At 42.6% G+C, this 24,946-nt stretch overlaps 1 protein-coding gene across 9 annotated transcripts in view; it reads left to right on the forward strand.

Annotated features, from left to right (window-relative positions):
• TP53INP1 (tumor protein p53 inducible nuclear protein 1) overlaps nucleotides 1-24,412 on the forward strand; it is a 59,670-nt gene extending 35,258 nt beyond the window's left edge. For 3 of the 9 annotated variants that reach the window (XM_075920350.2, XM_075920352.2, XM_075920355.2), the window contains 4 exons: nucleotides 12,626-12,696; nucleotides 13,427-13,713; nucleotides 14,221-14,569; nucleotides 20,724-24,412. In XM_075920350.2, coding sequence (XP_075776465.1) covers nucleotides 13,602-13,713; nucleotides 14,221-14,569; nucleotides 20,724-20,973 — 711 coding nt within the window. In that variant the 5' untranslated portion in view covers nucleotides 12,626-12,696; nucleotides 13,427-13,601 and the 3' untranslated portion in view covers nucleotides 20,974-24,412. Of the gene's footprint in view, nucleotides 1-5,021; nucleotides 5,492-12,625; nucleotides 12,697-13,426; nucleotides 13,714-14,220; nucleotides 14,570-16,947; nucleotides 16,982-20,723 lie in introns of those variants that run through there. The other 6 variants (XM_075920358.2, XM_006134065.5, XM_075920357.2 and 3 more) reach the window with 6 other exon arrangements.
• The last annotated feature ends 534 nt before the right edge of the window (nucleotides 24,413-24,946 follow it).

Raw genomic sequence — 24,946 nt, forward strand, 5'->3', positions numbered from 1 at the left:
CAGCATTCAGTTTAGTAAGTCTTTACTAGATCCAGTCAATCAAACTCCAGAAGATCGACTGCTGCAGCATTGATCCCTCAGGAATTGAAGATACGGCCTAAGAAGGGGTCAAGCCTGTAAAGCGTTGGGAACATTCAGTTAAGAGGAATTGCAGGGAGGACATAGCTTATGCAGTAAACCCCAAAGGGAATGATGCATTCTCCTTTTCAGAATTCAGAGAGGCAAGAGAAAGACAGAAGCAGTATAAGAACTGTTTTTTGGTTTTGGATATGTTTTGCCTAAAGTTTACGTGTTGAGAAATAAAACTAGCCAGAGAGAGACTTGGGAGAGCCAGTGAGTCCTTCCTGGGAAGATAAGGCGTTTCTATCTGAGTAAAGGAAACTGAGGCAGAAGCTAGACAAAAGCCAGACTGAGTAGATGGTGCTGCAACAGGAATGTGTTCAGGTGTGCTTGTTTTTGCTTTCTCAAATGTGACCTGAATTGTTCAACCTTGCCTCCTTCTAGGTAGTTCCTGGCTGTCCCCCAGGAATCTCTTTTAGTTGAATTCCTTATTGTCAAAATACCTTTTAGGCACTAGTTCTGCAATGAGCTCTTAGCAGAAGTGAGGCTATTCTGGTTACAATCTACAGTGTAACTTAAACCAAACTGCATCTTTTTATTTCTGTCTGTAAACGGGTCCTGCCGTGTGCCTCGTTAGCGCCTAACAACACCCCCTCCCCAAGTTTCCTTCACCCTTTCAGGCACCCTCCAGCATCTGCGTCTGTTTTGACCAAGGCTCACAGGGCCCTCACTCGTTTGGGGTTTTGCTATCCTCTAAGCAGGAGCCAGTCTCACACCAAACGCAGGGAAAGGGGGGTCCGGGCCCGCCCCCTCTCACAGACCTCAGCCCAGGGCCCTAAGGACACGGACGCTTCTACCGTCCAGTCCGGCTGGCGGGGCGTCTGCCATAACTCACCAGCCCACAGGCTCCCTTTGCCTGCCCTGGGCTACTTCCTCTCTCCACGGTCAAATATTCCCTTGCCTCCGGGCTCACCTCCTCGCCTTAGGTCCCATCTGCCGCTGGTCCTCAGTGAGAGGTCGCTCCCTCGGACCTCCTCCTCTTTCCGGCATCTCCTGGGGTTTAAATCCCTGCGCCGGCTCCTGGCCCATGGGGTCCCGCCCCTTCCCGGGCCGTCGGCGGGGCTGTGACCTGACGTCGCTCCCCCCATGTCGGCCCCCGGCCTCCAGGCTGTACATGGGCGTCCTGCCGGGGCAGCCACCTGGGAACAGCTGCCGCACAGCCCGACGCCGCTACTCTGCCCCCTGCCCTGAGAGCCGCCAGGTAAGCGGCAGCCGGCGGGACCGGAGTGCGGGGCGCCTCTGCCCCATCACACTGTCACTAATTGCCAGTATGCCTGCGTTCTTCAAGCACTGCACAGTAGGAATGTAACCAGTTAACTGGTGACCCAGCCAGACTGGAGCAGCCTTCTGCCCATGTTGGGTGGGGAGAGAGGCTGCTCGACCCTGGCCGGGCCTGCCACACCACGAGTGCAGGGCTACAGAAACCCGGGTAAGTGCTTAACCAGTTAAATGTAATGTTTAACCAGTTAACTGATTAAATGGGATTTTACATCTCTACTGCACAGTTCACAGAGAGAACACTTCACCACTTTCTGACTTAATCGCAAGCACACCATGGGAGAGACAGCATTTCCCACTTGCCTCAACCTTCTTGTCACCATTTGTAAAAGTGACAACAGAAACAGAGGTTCTGATTCCCCTTTTAATTTAAACTGGGTTTATACTGTTGTAACTCCATCAACTTCAGGGGAATTACTGTAAAAGAGGAAAATCAGGTTGAGTTAGCAACTACAATGACCAATATCTTTAACCTGGATCCTTATACTGTAGGCTCTACCAGGCAAGAACAAAGATTAGCCTTTTGACAAAGAATTTTGCTTAGTATTGGCAATATGTGAGGTATACATTTACTATAGTCCATGCACAGACTGTTTAAATATAATGGCTTTTTCCAAACATGAGATGTCTATAGCTGTAGACTTCTGAAAATGAAGCCTTTATGAAAATGAAGACAAAAACTTCATGAAAATTCTTTAACTATACACCATGACTTGCAAAAATAGATGAGAAGGATGATTTAGGAAGAAAATATGGAATTGAGGCATTGGTGTGGGGTAGAGTTAAGATTACATGGATAATTTCAACTATGTATCTCCATACTTTATAATGTGTAGGTGTGGGGGGGGAGGGGGGTTGGTGATCATTAATTTTGGTGACCAGATTTTCCATAGTATAGCTTTGTATTTTTTTTACAGTAACACTACTTTATGGTGTTTTCAAAAAACAGTCTGTTCCTGCTCAATTTTAACTTCACACTTAGTGGGTTTTTTCCTGAGAATTTCCTTTGATTTTATAGACTGTCTTAAAATTGCTTTTTGAGGAGTGCAATGGATGGGCTCTGCAGGGTGCAATGGATGGGCTCTGCTTCCTTCTAAAAAACTTTCTAGAACTTCTGGATACTCAAAACAAAAGCTTGATTCCCCTATTATATTCACCGGTATAACTTAGGTAATTTCTTTTCATAGAGTCACATATTTTAAGTCCAGAAGGGACCATTGCGATTATCTAGTCCAGGGGCTCTTAAATTGTGGTATGTGCGCTTGGTGCTCTGTACTAGGGATGTAAGCAACTATTCGAGTGACTACTCGACAGGCAACTAGTTGCGTGACTACTCAACTGTTTGCCCCCCCCCACCTGCCTCTGTATCAGTTTAAAGCTGGTTCCCCCCAAGCACCATCTCTGTGGTATAGAGGGGAGACAGAGCCGCAATGGTCCCAGAGCCAGTGTGAACTGGGACTGCTCAGTCCTAGCTCGCGCCACCCCAGGGAGCTAACCCCGCTGCAGCTCTGCAATGTAAATATAGTAAGAGCCCAGTGGCTCTTACTACATTGAAAATACAGAGCCGCAGCAGCGGTAGTGAGTGCCCCCCCCCTTAATCAACTAATCAAGTAGTTGATGGAAATTCCATTGACTACTTGATCGGCTAATTAACCATTACTTAACATCCCTACTCTGTATTGTTCCATATGTAGATATTTGTAGATATGATTAAGTAACCCCTTGGGCTACATCTACACTACGAGTTTTCTCAGCAAAAAATATGCAAATGAGGGACTCATTTGCATGAGTCATGATCTGATTTACATATTTTCTGCCAATCCGTTTTTGCCTGGGAGTTTTTACGCAAAAACAAGCAGTGTGGACATTTTCTTTTTCCGCAAAAACTCCTTTTCCCACCAGATCCTTATGCCCCAAAAAAGGTGGTTTACCAATCTGGCGGGAAAAGGGGGTTTTGCACAAAAAGAAAACATCCACACTGCTTGCTTTTGTGTAAAAGCCCCCAGGCAAAAATGGCTCGGCAGAAAATATGCAAATCAGATTGTGACTCATGCAAATGAGTCCCTCATTAGCATATTTTTGCCAAGAAAACTTGTGTAGACGTAGCCTTCAACTTCCTTCAGTCCTTTAGGAAAGTTTTTTCAGTCCCTTCATCATTCTTGTGACTACTCTGAACCTTCTCCAATTTTTCAACATGCTTATTGAACAGTGCATACCAGAACTGGACACAGTATTCCAGGAGCATTCATACACCTATGAAATACAGTGGTAATATATTTTTACTCTTAGTATTCCTGTTTATACATCCAGGCATCACATTAGCCCTTTTGGCCACAATATTTCACAAAGAGCTCATGTTCATCTGATTATCCCCAAGTCTCTTGAGTCATTGCTTCCCAAAATATAATCTCACCTACCCTTGTATGTAGAGCCTATATTTTTTCCTAGATGTTATGGTTTTACATTTGGATGTATTAAAATATACATTGTTTAGTGAGGTGGGAGCAAGCAATCTAGATTTTTCTATACCTGCCTCTCTTCTTCATTATGTTCCAGTCCCCCAGACTTTGCATTGTCTGCATCTCATCTACTTACATTATTACCAGACACTGGATTCCCCCGTTTTTATGTGGCTCCCTCTCATATTTCTTTCAGACTGGGTCCATTTATTCCTTTTGTCCTCGTAGTTGTTTCTTACCAGACAATGGTCATGGTAGTATAGCTACAGATATGGCTAGAATTTGAAGAAAAATTCTGCAGTCTTGCTGACTTTTGTTAATAAATAAGCAATTTCACCACTCCCTAAACTTGTCAAAAATATCATACCTCCCACAAAACCACATCACATTTTCTAACCAAATCATTTTGGAAATAGGACATAACAAAAACAAATAAACAAAACAAAAATCCTCTGCAACAACAAATAAAAAATCCCAATCCCTGAAAAAACAAAATCCACAATTTGGAAAACTATTTTATAACTGAAATGCACATAAACTGTACAATTTGTACCAAAATCTACAAATACTTAATTCTAAGAAAAGAGCTGATGCAAATGAAAGTTCAGGCAGACTAGTTTGATTTTGGTTACCTTAGAGTTGGTGTGTCTATGCATGAAACTAACTCATAGTAGGAAACCAGGTTCTGCCTAAATAATGTATCTGTGCATACAATAGTTTCTGTACATAATATACCAACTTAATGTATCCAAGCATCTGTCTGACTCTTTTATTAGCTCCATTTTATTCTCCTTCCTTCACTCTCTTTTTATGCTCTTACTCAGGGTCCATCACCATGGTGTGTGAGTGCTTCCTCACTTCTTTCAAATCTTTCCCCTTCTTTTTCCTTTATTTGCCCTCTTACTATCCCTTCGCCTTTCCTCTCTATTTCTTCCTCTCGAGTCACCTCTCCATCATCTATCTCTTTTTTGCGGTCTCTCTCTCTTTTCCGCTCCCCCTTCTCTCTATCTCTCCTTTTGTTGCCTGGGCTTGTTCCTAGCTGCAGAGTTTCTCTGTGGCTCTGGGCCGGATCACGTGCGTTAGTGACAGCCTGTCCCGGCGCGGCCCCAAGTCCCGCTCTGTTCACATTGGTGGGGTCTGAACCCTAGCCCGGCCCCGGGGGGCCGGGGCGGGGCCTGAGGCGGCCGGGGCTGATCAGCTGTTCGCTGGGTTCTATAACAACAAAAGGCTCGGCAGGGAACCGAGTTGGACGGAGGCGGCGGTGGTAACCAGACTTGGGACCCCAGGAGCGGCTCTGCAAAGCCGGGGCTCATCGCTGCCGTCCCTCATCTACCTCACTAGCCATTGCTGCCGTCCTGTCGCCCCTCCTGTCTCTAGAAGGTGAGAAGCGAAGAACTGTATCCAGTTTGGAAGTGGCCCTGGCAGCTTGATACTGGCCTCCCCCGGGACCTGGGGCGCGACTCGGACCCCAAGCCAGCGGCCACCGACCGCAATTTCTCTCTGCCAGGCTGCGTCGGAGGTGTCGCTATTTCGGGACTGCAGTTCTTCGCCACCCTCAGTAATTTACCTTTGCCTGTGTCTGGAAGGAGAGGCAGGTAGTCTTGCTGCCTGTCTCTCGCATGTAGAGCCTTTAGGTGAGCTCCATGTTCTGTAGGGGCAGGCTGCTGGTGTGGGTGCCTGACGCAGTGCCCGCTTTCCTTCAGGCACTGGGCGATCCCGTTCGCCTCCCCTGGGGCTCGGAGAGGTGCGTCCCGCCGTTACGTGTGGGGCTGACTTGTATTTCTCCCCGTGCTACACGAGACTCTTAAAATAGCTCTCGGTCCTGGACCGGACACTAGCTCGATAGAAACTTTATGAAAGGGACAGAACTCTTTCTTTGTGGGGTTACAGGCGGTCTGAATGCTCAAGGCGCTGAGCACCCGCAAACTCACCTGAAGCCCATAGGAACGTGCTTTGGAAATCGAGGCTTGTGTAGTTGTTATGGGAGGGTCTTTCCCTATGGAGTACGAGCACACGCCGCGCCTAAGCAGCGTAACTGTGGGAGTCCCTTTGCTTCTGGGGATGAGGGTGCACTGTCTATAGGCTGTAATAAGTACGGTAGGCGCTTTCCCCAGCGGGTGGGGGGCTGCGGGCTACCCCAGTGCCAGGTGACCCGCCGGGAGCTGTGGGCGTCCCTACTTGCCGCGGACAGAGCTGCGTTGCGGGCTCCCCAGACCGAGTGCGGAGGAGCGCCCATCTCCGCCCGCGCGCTACCCCCACACTCTCCGCGCCCTAGCTGGGAGGTGCCGCGCACGGGGGTGTTGGGGCGCAGGCGGCAGCGCGCAGCGGTGCTGAATTCTGCCCCTAAGGAGGTGGGAGCCCCGGATTCGCCGGGCGCTGGGGGCAGGTCCCGATCTGCTTGTTTGTTGTTCTCAGAACTTCCTCTTCGCAGGCGCCGAAGTAGCTGTGTTCCCAGTTTGACCCTTTTGTCTCTTCCCCCGCCCCCGGACTCGCCCGCAGGGTGGAGTTCGCGGCAGCCGGCCCGCCCAGGGACTGGAGAGGTGTCGGGTTGCCGCCTCCTGCCTCTGCGAGGCCTGTTTGTTTGGTAGCGGAGGGACCTTCTCTCGCTCCCCTCCTCCAACGCAGGGTTTGCTTGCGCTCTAGTCAGATGTGGCCAACCCCAGCCGTCCTGCGCGCCCCGCCCAGGGAAGGGGGCTCCTATCCATAACACAAACCAGAGATGATTCAGCCACAGGCGAGAGGGCAACGGCCAGCTGGGTCAGGGCACCCAAACCAAGGGCTGGGTTCTTAATGGGAAGGTGCCTGAGGCTGAGCCCTGTGGTCAGAGACCTGGACAAAAACTCCTCTTAAAAGCAACCGCGCTCCACCATCCTCTTTATTATTTGCCCCAATGCAGGCTCTTTGTGTCTGGAGAATTAATCTGCACCTGCTGGGCAGTTTCCACCTAAAATCACAATCCCCTGTCAGGTGTGGCAGCTGATACCCCTCCATTCCTATGAGCAAGGTAGAGGAATAATGGTGACATGTGCAAGTGTACTTGGAAACAGTTCAGCTAACTTGGCGTAGACAATTAGCTGCTGCTTCTCTTGCTTGGAAGGTGAAGTTTCTTCCCTTTATATGATACAGCCTGCTGACCAGTGAGTATTGGGCAAGAACCAATGGTTTGTCCGCCCCTCTTCTACCAGCTTGTTCACTGATGATGTGTGCATGTATCTGGTGTGACCTCACACAGGTATGTTTGGAGGTGTGGAAATCTGGGCATGGCTAACAAAGCCATACAAAAGCTTCAGAGGGGTAGCCGAGTTAGTCTACACTGGATAAACTTAAAAAACAACAAATAGTCTGGTAGCACTTTAAAGACCCACAAAACATGTAGATGGCATCATGAACTTTTGTGGGCACAACCCACTTCTGCAGATGTCCAGAACATCCAACACTCTGGTCATCTGAAGAAAGTGGGCTGTGCCCATGAAAGCTCATAATACCAAAGCCATACAAGTGAATAAGGCCTTACTCCTCTGTGGCCCAGAGCCACAACCCAATATTTAGTGTTTTGTCTACCTGCTCTCTTGTATTAAATCTTTCTGTGAGGGATGAGATGTATTTTATCTAAGAACATCCATATTTTCAGCAAAAAGCAGTTCTGTGGTTCTTAGATACTTCCAGGAACATCATTCACAGTCCTTGATCTTGAAGGAAGCATTAGTGATTCTGACCAGCACAAAAGGACAAGGTCTCTTGATATGCTCGAGAACCTAGAGACTTCCAGAAACCCGACTTGGAATGGCTTTTCACTAAGCTACATGTCCTATAAATTGCAAATATTCTGATGTACACTGATTAGTTGATCATTTTACATATATACCTTTCTATCATCTACCACTGAGGCTTTGTCTACACTGCAGAGCTTTTCTGAATATCCCGGAAAAGCTCTGCCGTGTCCAAGGAACGCGTCTGCTTTTCCAATTAAAAATTGGAAAAGCAGATACTTTTTTTTTGTGATGCCTGTAAACCTCATTCTATGAGGGAGAAGGGATGTTCCAAAAGAGGGTTTTTTTCCGACATTGGCCCTGTGTAGATGGGCCAATTGTCGGAAAAGCTTCTTTCGGAAGAAAAGCGGAAAAAGATATGCAAATTGTGTTTCGCAATTTGCGTATCTTTTTCCGAATTTTCTTTGTAATGTAGACATATCCTGAAAGCGGTCCAGAGGAACCTCCTTTTTAATATTTCACCAATATTCAAAATTCCAAACACATCATGGGAACTGGATAACTGTTTCGGATTATTTTACATCAGAGAGGATATTATGCCACCTACAGTAAGTCTGAGTTACTCCAAATTATATTTGTTTTATGCATTGAAAGACACTATCAAGTCTGCTGGGCCTAATCATTGGCCTGCTATAGGAATGGTGTTGCATTTTAAGATTTCCTATAAGAATCCATTTTATTTCTCTCCTATTCATCCTTTCTCAAACTAGCAATAGTATTTTTTTTAAACTTCCACACATCTAGTATTTTCTTGGCTGAAAGTTTAAAAAATTGACTGAACAAACTAAAAACAGTACATAAATTAAGATGCATCATTTTTATTGAATTTTATTTTGTTCATTTGTAATATTTTCAGCCATATACACATTAAGTTATTGCATTCTCTAGAGCAGTGTTTCCCAATTTTATTTGGCCATGGAATCCCTAGGGTTGCCTTAAAAAAAAAAAAAAAAAAAAAAAAAAAAAAAAGCTCCTGCCATGTTTCATCAAGCAAAAAACAAAAACAAAAAACAAACAAACAAAAAAGAACCCTGCCACCACGATTACCTCCGCGCTCTGTCTCTTTAAGAGGGGGACGGGTAGGTTCTGCTGAACACCAACTGGGAAATACTGCTCTAGAGTAACGATGACTCTGATATGAATTTTACAGAGGGACCAATGTTATGGTCAGTAACTATTTGGGGCTGACAACTTTACCTTGTAGACATACTTCTGTGCAGATATCTCTACCTCTAGGGACCACAAGACACTGAACCTGACTGCAGATTACATGCCTAAGCAGTAACTACACTCTATGGTAGAAAATTATGGTGGCTACTTTGTTCAAGTCAGTGCGCTGATAGCTGTTGTGGTGGATGGAAAAACACTTGGCCATAGTAAAAAAAGAAAAGAACGGTTTAACCTAGTATGACCAATGGTCCATCTAGGCTAAATACCTTCTTTCCATGTCAGCTTTCACCAACTGATTGTTGAGATTGTATAAAGAAGAAATTGACAATGTGGCATCTATATCTAATTTTGCCTTGAGAGTCTGTTTCTCTGTTAATGCATTTTAAAGACAATTCTAGGTCTGATTTAATTTAGCCTGAAGTTGGATAAGCTCACTTGCAGCTGCTTTCTTTTTAGTCTCTGTTTGCAACATGGCTATTCTCTCTTTCTTCTCCTTGCCATTTTTTTTTCTGCTTTATTTATTCAATTTTCCAGCTTTTGGCTTGTTTTCATAAACTTTATATCTTATTCTGTAGCTTTTAATTGGTTAAAAAGCCTATAGTTTTCTTCTTCTAGTGCAAGATTAGCTACACTGCAAGGTGCCAGCTTTCTTAATTGTCTTCAGTTGCTCAAGTAACTCTTCAGTTTTTCCTTTTCTTTATTTCAGTTCAGTTTCTGAGTCCTTGCAATAATGTCAGCTCTGGTATCCATATCTGAGGAAGCTTGAAGGAGTGTCTTGACTTTAGGTGTCCAGAATTTAATTACTTGTAAAAGTGTCTCATTGTCTTGCTTTATTCCAGCGGTTCCCAACCTTTTCCATTTGGGGACCCATTTTGACAATTCAGGAAGACTTGGTGACCCAAGACAATTAAAAAACGGGGGGAGGAGGGAGGGCAGAGCCACCTGGGGAGAACACTTGGTGACCCTTTTGAAATGTAATAGCGACCCATATTTGGGTCCCGACCCATATGTTAGGAAACCCTGGTTTATTCCTTCTTTAAGTTTTTCTACATCACCATGATTTCCTGAATATGTTTCCAAAAATCTGCATGGCTTCTTTTCTAGGTTTCTTTTCGTCTTGAAGTTCAGCCTCTGTGCTGAGCATCTCAGGTTCTATTTCTGACATGTCTCTGAGAATGCGCTTGATGTTGAAATCCAATTTCTGCTGCAATTCATGGTGGTTTAACTCTTAGAAAGCTGTTTTATCCTATTTCAAACAAGTCCTCTTGAGACACTGAGTTAGAGAGAAAAGCTCATCCTGTTTTCTCATCAAGCAATTCCATTTCATGGTTGTTAATGGCAGTATAGTATAGGGATGTAAAATTTCGATGAATTGGCTAATCGAATAGTCAATGCAATTTGCATTGACTATTCAATTAGTTGATAAGGGTGTCACTGCCTTTGAAGTGTAGCAACAGCCCAAAGGGGGACTCAAGCAGTCCTCCACTGGCCCCGTGCTCCCCACAGTGTTTCAAACACCGCATGGTGCCTGAGACTCCCAGCTGGCCTCAGGCTGCACGCAGCATTTCAAAGCCACAGACCCCGGGCTCCATGCGGCACTGCTACTTTGAAATGTCCCCAGCTGGCCCTGGGCTTCATGCAGCATCTCAAAGCAGCAGCACCACGTGAAGCCCGGGGCCTGGCCCCAGGGCTCCCAAGTGGCGCTGCTGCTTTGAAGCACCCCCCTTCATTCCCAACCCCCTCCACCCCTGCCTCTTTCTGATAAAGGTAGCAAGGTGGGGGGGGGGGCGACAAGTCGACTAGTGTCGACTATCTGATAAGCATTTGCTTATTGAATAGTCAGCTAGTCATTCACATCCCCAGTATAGTGTCCTCCCTTCTTCCAGCAAACATGGCTGAACTGAAACTTGAGTTTGTTCCACAAGCTCTGAAGATGATTGCTTATTCTCTCATTTTCAGTTTGAAGCCTGTTGATTAGTTTAGCCTGTTCAGAAGAAAGGTGTGTCAGCACCCCAGCTATTTGTGCTTTTTGACTGTTGAGTTCACTTTTCAGATTTAGAGCTACTGTAGTGAGACGCTCCTATTTGTTTTCCATCATTCCGAATTTCTCTAGAAGCTCCTTTACTTCCTAGGCAATTGTTTCCATACTATCTGCATGGCTCAATTCTGTGTTATCTGCCTGAACTACCACATCATTCAGATTCTTCTGTTCTATTTCATCTAGACCACATTCAAGTTTTGCATTTTTTTCAGTGCATATGTCAGTTTTTTTTTTCTTGCAGTTCAGTCTTAAGCAGGTCTCTCTCAGACTTTATGCCCTCAAGTATTTGTTGGAGCTCATCTTTCTCTTGATTAATTGATTACATCTGTTCTTGAAGTTGGAGATACTCAGTTTTTTCAGCTACTAACTGTTTTTCATGCAAAACACTATTTAATACATCCATTCACTGAGGACATGTCTACCCAGCAGGGCTCAAGCTGAAATAAGCTATGCAACTTGAACTATGTCAATTGCATAGCTTAAATTGAAATAGCGTATGTCGGCTTTTGGTGCTGTCTACACAGCAGAAAGTCCAAGTCAGAACACTTCCTCCAACTTCCCTTACTCCTCGTAAAATGGGGGTTACCAGAGTCAGAGTAAGAAGTTCTTCAGCTCACCATTATTTTGACATTATGTTGAAATAACTGCTTCTAGTGTAGACACACACTATGTTATTTCGGAATAACTTGATTTTTTTTTTTTATCCTCCTGGTGGTTGCCAAGAAATGGCTGAGCAGGGGACACTTAGGCTTTGTCTATAGTGCAGGGTTTCTGCACAAAAAGCTTTTTACTGAAGAGATCTTCCACAAAAACTTCTTGTGCAAAAGCATGTCCACACCTTTTGCACAAGAGTGTTTTCACACTCCATGGATGCTCTTGTGCAAGAAAGTTCTGATTGCCAGTCACAGAATGTCCATCAGAGCACCTGTGCTTTTTCTGATAGGCTCTTTTTGTGCAAGAAACCGCTGTGAAGCATCCACACTTGCCTTTTTGCGCAAGAGCTGTAGCACAAAAAGGAGTTATTCCTTGTGGGGAGAGGAATAACTCTGCCGGCAAAAGTCCTCTGTCGTGTCGATGTACTGTATTATTATTATTTTTTTTTTTTTTGCGCAAAAACATGCTTGAGGTGTGGACGCTCCACTGATTTTTGCACAAAAACCATATTTTAAGCGGTGCTTAAAATAAAAGACTGTAGTTTAAAAGCCTAAATTACTTTTAAAGTATAGCATTCTGACAGCATCATTTGAACTATGTTAATGGTTCAAACAAAGTGACTGCAACAGTTGTGGTGATTTCAGGAGTTTGGACAGCTTTCTTTTAATAGTTAAACAACCTAAGGGTTTTTTCAGCTTTAACCACAAAATGTATACGGTCCAGGCTGAGACTGATCGTCTTTCTTAAATATTTAGGGAAGTGTCTTCTGTTGAGAAATTAATTTTGCTCATAATGAAATGTAAGGACGCAACTTTGTTCTCATAATGTGGGGGTGCAGCCTGTATTTGTAGAACTTCACAATAGAACATAAGAACGGCCATACTGGGTCAGACCAATGGTCCATCTAGCCCAGTATCCTGTCTGCCAACAGTGGTTAATGCCAGAAGCCCCAGAGGGAGGGAACACAACAGATAATCCTCATGTGATCCTTCTTCTGTCACCTATTTACAGACAAACAGAATCTAGGGATGCCATTCCTACCCTTCCTGGCTAATAGCCATTGGTAGACCTAACCTTTATGAATCTATCTAGCTCTTTTCTGAACCCTGTTAAAGTCCTGGTCTTCTCTACAGGTTGACTCTGCACTGAGTGAAGAAAATACCCTGTAGTATCTGATCACTGTGGAAAGGATCCCACTTCAAAGGTGCACTAGCATGGCTATTAACATGATTAAGCTTTCTTCTGTAATGTGTTTAGCATTTAAGCAGAGCCCCCTGGGCTACACAAGCATGGTGGTGCTCTCAGTGAGTGCCTTCTCTGCTCAGCACAGAGGGGTCAGTTACCTGCATTCTACATTAGTGGAATCCTGCAGAGGGCTCTTTGCAGGAGTGGGACACATGCATAGGGTTACAGTCTTCCCACGGCCCCTGCAATATGGAGTATGTAGGTGATACAGCTTCAGGTGATACCATTTCTTCTGCAGAGTCCCTTCCCTCACTTACATGGAAGGAGGAAGAGTTCCTAGGAGAAGTCCAAAGTACCATCTCTTCTTGGAGTCCCTTTTGCCAGAATTCTAGGATACAGAGTCTCTGCATTTGTGGCCCTTATCTCTCTCAGATCCTGCAGATCTTTGGGGATGGGGCCAGGATCTATGCAGACTTTTGCATGTTGGCAGAATGCAGGTGGAGGGCTTTAGGGAACCAAGCCCTGCTAGGTCTCTGCTCCATCAGACCTCTTCTTGTGGTTGACATTGTTGGTGGAGATGGTATGGGCCTATGAAAAAATGTTCTATTGCCTCATGGGGAAATGCTTTGAGTCATGCAGGCTATTCCCCAAAACCTGCTGTCAAAAGCTGGCCCTGTCTAAGTTCTGACTTGTCACTTACAAATAGATTGATTGCTTTAGCATTAAGACCACTTTTTTCTTCTTTGCAGGTTTTCTGTAAACTGTTTACAAACCATGACTCTCCGTGTTCTGTACGTAAGCTGATAAAGCATCTATGCACTTTAATCTTGGGTCTCTGCCAGTTTGCTCATATAAGTGTGAGCCCTTCTCTTGAATTTTTGGATACAAAGACTTACTAGCCAAAGTCTCATTCTTGCCTTAGTAATGTTCCAGAGGCTGAATAATATGTTTGTGGGAGAAATCAATAACTTGTCCAGCCAAGAGCCAGAGTTCAGTGAAAAAGAAGATGAAGAATGGATTCTGGTTGACTTTATAGGTAAGATGTTTGTTAAATATAACCTCTACAGCAGGAAGCAGGCAGTTATTTTTATCATACTTTGTATAAGGAAACAAGCAGCTCCAAAGGAATTTTTAGCCTAAGTGTAAATAATATGGATTTGTATAAAACAATGAACTACAAAACGTGTAATTTGACTAGGGAAACTGACATCAGTTTCGTGAGACTAACAAATTTAGAGATTAGTAGAACTACTTGTATGAATAATATTTATTTGACACTGAGCAATCTGTATTACACAACTGTATCACTTTTCTGGCAATACTCTTGATGTTTATATCTGACTTGGGGAAGAGTTTCCAGAAAACCTCTATTTTGTTTTATTTGTAAGATGTTTGTGTACATACTGATAGATTTTTTGTTTGTTTGTTTGTTTTATCCTCTATTTACTTCACATGAACTTGCTGATCTCTTCCTCGTGCAATCATGTATCTGTGATGGCTTACTCTCAAACTGGCAACTGGAACAATGGACAACCTCTACTAGACACTTGCACTAATTTTGCAACAGAGGAAGAAAACATCAGCGAAACATCAGCTGCTGACCACTCCCCAGTCTTTTCGTGTTTACCAACTTCCTTAGAATGTTTGGCTGATGCCAGCGAGTCTTGCTTCATCCAGTTTGACTCATGCCCCATGGAGGAGAGCTGGTTTATTACCCCTCCCCCATGTTTTACTGCAGGTGGATTAACCACTATCAAGGTGGAAACCAGTCCTATGGAGAACCTTCTAATTGAACATCCCAGCATGTCTGTATATGCTGTTCATAATACTTGTCACAGTCTAAATGAAACTAGCTGTGGCGATGAGGAGTTTCATAATCCAAATAGTCCAAGGTAAGCCTCCCTCTTTTTTTTCCTATTGCCAATATGATGTAAATACACAAGCTATGAATTACTGCTGAATACAAAGGAACAGAGTAAATACCTAGCTGCAACTTTCTTAGCCCAAATGCCTTAAGAATTCATTAGAAGCTTCAGTTCTAAGTGATTGAACAAAGCACAAATACTCTCAACATTTTAAGATAAGATGATCATAGCTTTATGCCTTTTTTCTTAAACTGTTCTACATTGTGGCCATGCTAGGAGTGAATAATCAGATGTCTGATCTTGGGATTATAATTAATACTTCTGGGGTCTAACTTACCCCATAAGTTGTATACTCCATTCCTGTTGAAGTCAGAGGAAGTTACTGACACGATAAAATATCCTATCCAGGTGCCTCCTAGAAATGTAGCTGCGCAAGGGACCTCCAGAAATGCATCTAACGTAGTCTCCAATGTTGAAGCAAGACCAAATACCTAAACTATCTCCAGCAGGTGTTTGTTTAACCTCTTCTTAAAAATCTCCTGTGACGGGGTTTTCACAGTCTCTCTTGGAAACCTAGTCCAGTGCTTAACTAGTTTATAGTTAGGAAAAATTTCTAATAGGTAACCTAACATTACTGTGCTTCAGATTAAGCCCATTACTACTTGTCCTACTTTCAGTATGTACCGAAGAACAAAGGCACACCCTCCTCTTTATAACAGCACTTAAGGTATTTGAAGACTGTATTCAGGTCTCCCTTCAGTCATCTTTTCTTAAGACTAAACACGCACCGTTTTTAAATTTTTCTTTATAGATCAGATTTCTAAACCAAAAGAGAGCAATAAAAATGATAAAAGGTACTTGGCCCCCACCCCTGTAGTATCTAAAGTGCTTCGCAAACACTAGTGATGTCCTCACAACCACTCTTTGAGTGGAGGAAGTACTGTCTCCATTGCAGAGACTAAGAACTGGGGACAGGGAAGAATGTGTGATTTATCTAAGATCAAGTCACAGGAAGTCTGGGGGTACACCTACACTGCAGTTAAAAACCCATAGCTGATCAATGCCAATAGATAGGGCTCAGGTGAAGGGGCTATTTTAACTGCTGTATAGATGTTTGGGTTCGGAAAGTCACCAATAAACAATATTATTTTCTTGTTAAAGTCAGAAACTATTCTTCCACTAGGGTCTGAATCCTAAGGAGGTGACCAGGCAGAATGGCCAGAGACACAAACCTATAATGCAATATTTGCCTAGTAGAGGAAGCAAAAATGTTGATGTAGCAAAAATATTTCCATTATGACCCCAAGTATTTTCCCCATATGCTCACATTCTGAGAAATACTAATGTAATTCCTGCGGACCTTGTTCAGAAGGCCTGGACAAATTGGCCTGCTTCTAGAGTTCATCCTCTGTAATAAGAATGACCAAGGATCATCTTATGGTAAGATTGGTTTTATGTGTAGCAATATGCAAGTAATTACTGCTGACTTCAGTGGCAGCCTCATTCTCATACATGGTTAGCAAGACTTAAAATAAAATTCACCCATTTTCTTTCATTTTGTTTTGGAAAGTGACATGAGGCAGTGGCTAACAAGCATGGGGCAGACACTGAAGCGCTGTGCTCTTGGGATCAAGGGTCTGTTTGGGAGATCCTGAGTACCACCACTCTAGTTAAAGTCAGTGGGAGCCATGGGTACCCAGCACCTCTGAAAATTGGGCTCTGAAGAAATTTCACAACTGTAAGGTGCCCCTAATACTGTCCCCATGCATTGGGACACAATGAAAACAGGAAAGACTAGTTTATAAGAATGTAGTGAGGAACAACAATTTAACAGTAATGGTTGCAAAATGAAGATGGTGAAATTTGAATGAGAATTTGAGTGTCAGTACAGAGTAGATGGGTCTGGTGCCTTCTCCTTTTCCTCAAAGTCAGATATGGAATTCTTGTGATGGCCTTGAAAAATTTAGGGATACTGGTGTAAACTATTTCAGAACTACATCTGGCACCTTTTTATAATGCAGTGCTACTTTAAATATATAATCAAATTAAAGGATGAGATACTCACTTGATGTAAATCAATATCATTCCTCTGAATTCAATGGAATTGTGCATTCAGCTGAGGATGTGGCCCAAGTATTGCTATTGAATATTTATGAAACTTAATGGCAATTAGGTGCCTAAAAGCCTTCTTCTGAGGACCTGGGCTAAATATTTGTCATAATTTCATGTATAAGATAGTTATTTTGGAGAACAAATTGTGACTGACACTCTCTAAAAGTTTAAAGTTGAGAGGAAATTTAGTAACTGAGAGAGGATATAATTGTTCAACTAAGCTGACAATACAGTGAACTGTTGTCTTGAAGTCTCTAGTTGTTTGTTTAATGGTTGGCCATTTAACATTGTAGGGCCAGGAAAAGCTGCTTAAGTCACACTGGCACAGTAAGTACTACTGCTTTGGGACAGTACTCTTTTTGTTTGTTCAGTTTGCTTTGTAACTAGACTTGTGGATCAAAACTACCCTTTTTAAGACTAACCTCAGTTTCAACTTAAGATTCCTGGTCAATTCTAATTGATTCTTTATCACGAGCAAAATATACTGCTAAGTACATGAGTGGCTTTTACAAATGTTGACTATTGGTTAAGAATCTTTAGGGTTCAAGTCTTGTGAGCTTTTACTTGGAGTCCATCTCCACTGAAGCAAATATCCATATGAATTTCAGAGCACAGGTCAACTAACTCCATCTCCTGCTATGTTTACATTCCCCTTCCATCAGGAAACCAGGCAAGGTGGGTAGGTGGCTGGGTATCCGAGTACATCAGTGGCTCACTAATACATACACTGGCTTATGGCGATGGACAATATGAAATCCACATCTGTATTAATAAGCTATTAATGCATTTCTTTGGCTGATGACATGAGTCAAAGACATGCTCAAGGCATAAACAATTAGCCTACCATTGCTCAATCTGTTATGGTTTTATTGTTGTAGTGGTTGTATTTGTGCTACCATAACTGTGCTTGAGCCAGAAATTCCCTTAGTACTGTCTTAATTCAAAGTTTCAGCTCTGACATGTTGCTTCTAAAACTGGCTTAATACAGTCATATCTGGCCAGTGGTAGTACAATCATTACAGGAAACTACATGCCTGTTCAGTTGATCTGTATAAAAGGAAAATATAAGAGCAATTCCAGTAGGGATGTAAAGGACTAGTCAGCTATCCAATAAACAAATGCTGGGGGCTCTTGTACACTTCCCTGTTCCGCCTTTGAAATGTACGAGAGCCCCGCTGCGAGCTCTTGTGCATTTCAAAGCGGAAGCACTCGCGTGGAGCCTGAAATCAGCGGGACTTCCCTCTGGCCCTGGGATGCACGAAGAATTCCAACTTTGAAATGCACATTTTAAAGGCGGAACGCAGAAGTGCTTATTGAGTAGTCAATGGAAATTCCATTGATTACTCAACTAGCAAATTAATTACTACTTAACATCCCTAAATTACAGTGTGAAATAATTAGGGTGAGTGAAGGTCAGAACATTAAGTTGGACATTATGCTGACTGGCTCTTTGTCAGTTTCAATAATCCATAAAGGGATATAATGCTGGGATAGAAATTCAGCAAAATTCATCTTGGGGCCATTTCCTTCAATCCATTCACTTTGTGCCACCAGATCAGCACAAAAAGAATGTATTTTGGCTGCAACTCTTTACTGGTAGGCGGTTAAGGGAAGCCGGGGAATCTGCTCCAACACACACAAGCGCTGCTGGCATGGAGGATAGGAGACAGACCAGGGGCATGGCAGGATGTTCTACTAGACTAGACAGATTTTTCCATTGGTGTAAGGTCGTTCCACTAGTTGGAACAATTAGAGCCATATAGGGCTAAATTTGTTATAACTGACTTCCTGAGGGTCCCATTTTCCTGTGCCTTGAGTATAGGGAAGGCATGCACTTCCAAACTTTTGACCACCACCCTTTTTGGATGATTCTTAAAAGTTGCATATAACCACTTTGTGTCCCAGAAGAGAGCCTGCTGTACAAATAATGTCCCACGCATAAGGCTACCTTATTGGAGAGGTTCTTAGAAAGCTTGTGTGTTACAAAACTTTGTAAAAATACAGCAACCACCCTCAAACACTGTCCTTCAGGCTGTAGGGGTGGAAAGAAAGACACTTTTCTGATGCATTCTCCCACCCTTACATACTGTGTGATGCATCCTCCATACTGTGTGATGGGATGTGACTACAGTAGTCTGACTTGAAGAGGCATGAGGGAATCAAAAGGATAGGCTGAAGAAAGATCTTTAATATCTGCTACACATTTCACACAGCTGGTTTGACTTCACTGGCATAAGTAGTCTAACTTACGAGGTCTTATCTCTGAACACCATGTTTGGGTTGCCAGCCAGGTAGTAAAATCCAAACTGTCTTTTATTAGGGCCCTTTATTTTCACAGAGCCCAAACTATCAGTGTGCAAGATGACCTTTCACCATAACATCTAGTAAATATTTACTTATTCCTTAGAGGAAACTGAAGTACATGCTGCTTTCTGTATTTAATATATTATATGATCTTTTGGGCATTATGCCATTAGTTCATGTAGACTAGCAAGCTGGAAAGCACATTATGCCCCCAAAGATTAAATATTGAATCAGAAATAAAAAAGGCAACATAGCATAGTCATTACAGAGAAGGTGAGGTACAGAAAACAGACCTATTATCAACTCACTCCCTTAAACATTCTGAAACTACAGGAGAGAACTTCATGCCTAGTATGGTAGGATAGGGTCACCCAGTGAAGTGATGTGTGTAAACCTCTACATTTAGGCTTGGCAGAGTTTGAATGTTTTTAATAATTTTGGATGATAGCAGTTTATTTTAAGGGCTTTTTTATTTTTATCTAATTGAATTCTCCCAGTTGCAGGAGATTGTTAGGGGTGAGAGGGCTAGGGACTGGGAACATCAGACAATAATCTAATGGCATTACGCACTGCTATCCAAAGAGTCAAAGTATTATAATAATTTAAAATACAAATTGTCAAAATCGCATGTCAAAGTCTATCCAGTAAATATCCTGAAGTAAGCTCTCAATTTTCCAAGCAACATTTTACTTGCTTTGCCTATCTGTACATTTCTATTCTTATCATCAGAGATATTTTTTCAGTCTGTGTGTGCTAGGGATGTCAGCATGTAGTTTACTACATGATTGTCTGATAAGCCTTGGCTTATTGGTTAATCTTGTTGACTACACACACTTCCACCCCTCTTGTTGCTTCTGTCAGGTGGGAGCCAGTGCCCATGGGGAGCCAGCTTTTAAGCCAGCTCCCTATGAGCACTGGATCAGCATGCTTCTCTGTCCTGCTCTGCTGCCTCTGATAGGCAGCAGCACAGAGGGTAAAGGGGGGGGGCAGGTGGAAGCTGATATGCGTGGGAAGCTGGCTTTCAAGCAGGCTCCCCATGCATGCCAGCTCCGCAGACTCACCTGTCCTCCTTGCTGTGGCAGCAAAGAGCGGGCAGGAGCCAGTCCTGGGGGGAGCTGGCTTAAAAGTAAATTTCCCTGAGCACTAGTTATGTGGTTCCATCTTCCGTACCCCCCTGTTATAGGCAACAGCATAGGGGGTGGGGCAGGGCAGGCTGCCGTAAAGCAGCCTCTGTCTGCGGCAAGCCTGGGCCTGCCATGGACAGAGGCTGGTCCACAACAGCTGTTCCTGTCCACAGTGGGTCCAAGCTCTCTCCGGACAGAGGCTGCTGCTGAGGAGCAGCCTTTATCCACGGGGAGCTCGGACCCCAGCAGGCAGCCAGTCTGCACAGGGAGCTGGTTTTTAAACTGGCTCCCATTGCAGACCAGCTCCGGCCTGCCACCCTATGAGAGGTGGCATGGGGCTCCCTGGGAGTGGTGCTAGGAGTGCACTGGCTGCCACCCCCTATGCCCCTAGGACTATCAAATAGTCAGGTAACCACTGAAATTTCATGCAGTTACACAACTATTTAATCACATGCTATCTAATATCCCTAGTGTGTGTGTGTGATGTAATTAATGTCTAGTGATATTTAGTGATACAAAACTAATCCTTCCAAGCCTATCTATATTCATTCAGCTGAAAGAAAATACATTCTCTTAATAGCACTTTCAGATCTAGAGAAGTTTAACTGTATGAACTGTAACCTATATTTGTTCAATTTTAGAATGGAAGCACGAAATGAAATGGGGCAGCATATTCATTGCTACGTCGCCACTCTTGCTGCTCATTCAAGTTTTTTTAAACGAACCAAGAGTTTTCGGCCGAGCCAGTGGGTAAAAGAACACAGTGAAAGACACCATCTCAACAGAAACAGCCTCCGTCGCCAAAATCTTACCAGGGATTGCCACTCACGGCAAATCAAGCACAATGGATTGTTTGTTCACCAGCCTTGTCAGCGTCAGTACAATTACTGAAGGCATTGAGGTTTTAATCCTGTCGGTTAATTATTCTTAGCTTTCTCTTGTTTCAGTGTGTAGATAATGAAGGTATGGTCAGCCTGAAGCTGATCATCAATCATTTGAACACATTTGTGACTAGTGTTACATTAGTTTGAAACTGTATTTACATATAGTGTATCACAACATGCCTTTAAATGGTTATCTTAAATATTTCAGTGTCTTGAAAATGAGTGTGTGAGAGTGATGGTTTTTAACTACAGTTTGACGTATGGATGGGTTTTAAAAGAAAGCTCTAACAAAGGTGGAACATGCATTCTTCAGTCATATCTCTTGTTTAATCAGAATGAAGTTACAAAATTATTGGGATCAGCCATACATTTGAATAGCCAGTAATTTTGACAGTTTTGTATGTTTGTATATACCATGTGCACAGATATACTCTTAACATAAGCATTAAAAGGCTATACTTGCCAATGGACTTGAAGTAGGAATCACTAAATTCTTAGTGAAAGAAGGATAACTCTAATTTCAATTTAGATTTTATCTACTTACATTAAACATATGTAAGTTCAATTAGAGTTGTCAAATATTTCATATAAGCAGAACAAGAGAGTTAAATGTCCAGCTGATAAGAGATAACACTGTGCCTTACATGGCGTGAAATGAAAAGTAGACTTATGGCTTAATATAGACATTTAACCCAGAGAGTCCATCAGTATTTCAATTCATACAGCCTACACTCTTTTATTCTTCCCTCTGCCCTGTTCTTCCCCTTCCCCTCCCCCTCCCTTTTTTTTAAAGGTCCATTACATAAACTAAATAAAGTTTGGGTAAGTATCTGTAGTCTGAGCCAAGAAGAAAGGGCTACAGTGATTGTCTTCTACAACAGGTCCATCCATAACTACACCTTCTGTAGAACGTATTCTGGGGGATGGTGAGTATGGATGGGCTTCCAAGCTGCTGATTACAGCCTCAAGTTGATCAATTAATTTCAAATTAATTAATTTCAAATGATTAATTTGAACCACTTGCAAACTACTGGACAGAAAACCTGTTTCCAGATTTTCACCCCTCCTAACTTTTTCCCAATGAGAGAAGGAAGTCTGAGAAACAATGAAAGACATAACATTATGTCAATACATTATGACACTACTGGTCTTCCAGAATTAAGCAGTACTAGAAGACTATATAAAATTGTAGATGCAGAGCTACATTGCTAGTAGACGTTACATTGCTCGTGCAGCATAAAAACAGAAGAATAATTGGATGTTAATTGACTAGTGGGGAAAAATACAGAACTTTAAACATCTTAATTTTTGTAAATCTTGCATGACCTTCTGGAAGAAAACATGCCTTGAAAGGTACCCAATTTAACAGTGCAGGTACTTCTAGGCAGCCACACTACAAAATCAACCATAACAGATCCTTCCTGTGAATTGAGTAAATTGGGGAATTGGGGGCGGGGGGGAGAAAGAGAGGAGAATAGTGGAGTTTTATTCTTCCTCTTTAGTTTCCAGTGTTTCATCTGCAATCACTGCTTCTCCTGCATTTGTTGCTAAGGCGCATAAATGTTGGTCACATTCAACAATGTCTTCCCAGCTGAAACGTAGAAAAGCCTCAACACTATAAGACGTGTATATGGGTGACTTGAATTTTTGTGATTAGATGAGACCAATAATGCTTAAGAATTATTTCAAACTTATGAAATGTTCTTTGATATATGGCCAGATGTTTACCTAATGCCTTACAGTAATTTTTCATTATGAGTAGCACTGCCTATAATAGATGCAGGTAAAACGCCCGTGGAAAGTCATCTTCCTAATCCTGTAGCAAATAGCTGTCTGTCTCCAATTCCCTTCAAATACTTCCATGTTTTCTGGTTTTAGTTAATAGTTTAACTACTCTGTAGATCTGTAAATGTAGTCCTATCTGTATTGCGTTTGTTTGTATTCCTATCATCTTACTGGGGTATATTCCTAGTAATGCCTGGAGGTCATATAGTCTAGCCCCCTGTGCTTAGGCTGGACCCACATATATCTAGGTCATCCCTGAAAGTGTTTAGTTTAACTTGTTCTTTAAAACTTCCAGTGATATGGAATATATAGGTTTTGCTTTTAAGTGATTATGCATGAGTCTAAGTGCTTAAAGCCAATTCAGAATGTAGAGGATTTTTGTTGATGTTCTTAACTCTTCTTTTTTTAGTGATGCATATCGAGTTTATACAGTGATCTTTTCCTGGCCTAAAGCTCAATTATTTATACAAGAATAATTTTGTAGCTTCACCAATCTCTGATTCCTAGAATTTCTCTCATTTGTTCGCTAAGATCTTAACTTCTCTTCTGGTATAATTCCTTTTCATTTCAGCTTTTTCCTTTTGTCCTTCTTTCATCTGCTTCCTCCATATACAAGTGCACATACTCACATTTTGCAGCTCAGGAGATTCCTTGTTTTAATTTTTCTCTTCCTAAATAGCTACTTTCCTTCCACTTTGATTTTCCTAAAGTTAAATGAAGGAAGATAGAATCTCCACCTCTTTGAATTGAAAGGGTTTTGTAATCCTTTAACTTTTTAGGGGGAGGTGGAAAGAGTGCATGGCTCCCAAGCATTAGAATTGGAGCCTCCTTTGTTTAGTTGGCAAGTAAATGCAATTTTAGACTGCTCCTAAAAACTGGGAGATACTAATCCTTTTATACTATATTACTGGATATCTTTCTAGTGATGAAAATTCTATATCTTTCAGGATATAAATTGTTTTGTTGCACAAAAGCTGTGCCTCTCAATTCTTACTATTGGAAACCAGGCTATTTTGTATGATATATATATACAGTACTTCATCAGTGACTTTTTGGTTAATTTTTATCTTGCATATTTATGTTACTTGTTCTGTTTTGTGCCTGGAGTTCTTGGGCAGATTTTTGTTGTTGTTCTCTAGTAGTATGTAAGTTGTGTGGCTTTTATATGGTTTTTGAACAGTAGTAAAACATATTGTTTCTTGTAAACCTGGAGGCCTTTCACTGTCTCAGATGCTGATTCATTAATTTTGTTGAAACTGTGTTTCTGTATGTATCAGTCAATAGACAGATGTGTTGTAAACAAAATTGTGCCTTCTAGGTTTAACTTCTATACCACAAACTTGAACATTCAAAAGGGAGATTTCAGAGAAGATAAATACTGTACATCAATCTATGCATATATGGCAGCTTCGTTCTGGGGCCACTTTCTCTATGTGTAGCAGTTCTTTTGATATTAAGGTTGTCTGGCTCTTTGTTTGAATAGGCAATTTGATAGAAGCTGAACAACAACAAAATACAGCACTTCGCCAAAAAGTAGCATTGCTTAACCAATGTGTATTTAAGAACACAACCTCCTGTATTTTGGTTTCATGGTGCATCTTGCACTTCATGAAGAAACAAATATGATTTTAACTACCAATAAAAATTGGCCTATTATTAAAGTGGCTTGTCTGAGTCTTTTGACGTATTCTGGTTAAATTCCAAATGTTTGAACACTAATTTGGACATTGTAACTACAAAATGACACTGTAGTTCAAAACTCTCGCTGTTCTGGGGACATAATTATAATGGACTATGTTACTCTTCTTCCGTCACTGCATCTGGTATCCAAAGTGGGAATGGCAAAGAGCAAGCAGAGTTCCAATTCTAACAATCACAGGTTCCATTTCTTTTTCTGTATGTTAGTGGCTACACGATTGTCTCTAACTCAGGGGTGGGCAAAAGGGCCTCCGTGGGTCAGATCTGGCCTGCCAAGCAGGTGGATCCAGTGCCCGAAGCCTTCACCGCTCTACCACCACCCTCCGAGTAGTGCATGGCGCATGATGGGGGCAGAGCAGAGAAGGCTTCACTAATTGACCTGGATGCGGGGCAGCCTCCTTCCGCCCTGCCAGGAGCACATGGTGCTTTGAAGCACTGCACACTGCTCGCGTGGTGCGGGGGAGAGTGGAGGAGGCTTCGTGCACTCCCCCACCCCC

This window comes from Pelodiscus sinensis, chromosome 2 (genome assembly GCF_052426305.1).
Source record: "Pelodiscus sinensis isolate ZL-2025 chromosome 2, ASM5242630v1, whole genome shotgun sequence".
In the NCBI taxonomy this organism is placed as follows: domain Eukaryota; kingdom Metazoa; phylum Chordata; order Testudines; family Trionychidae; genus Pelodiscus; species Pelodiscus sinensis.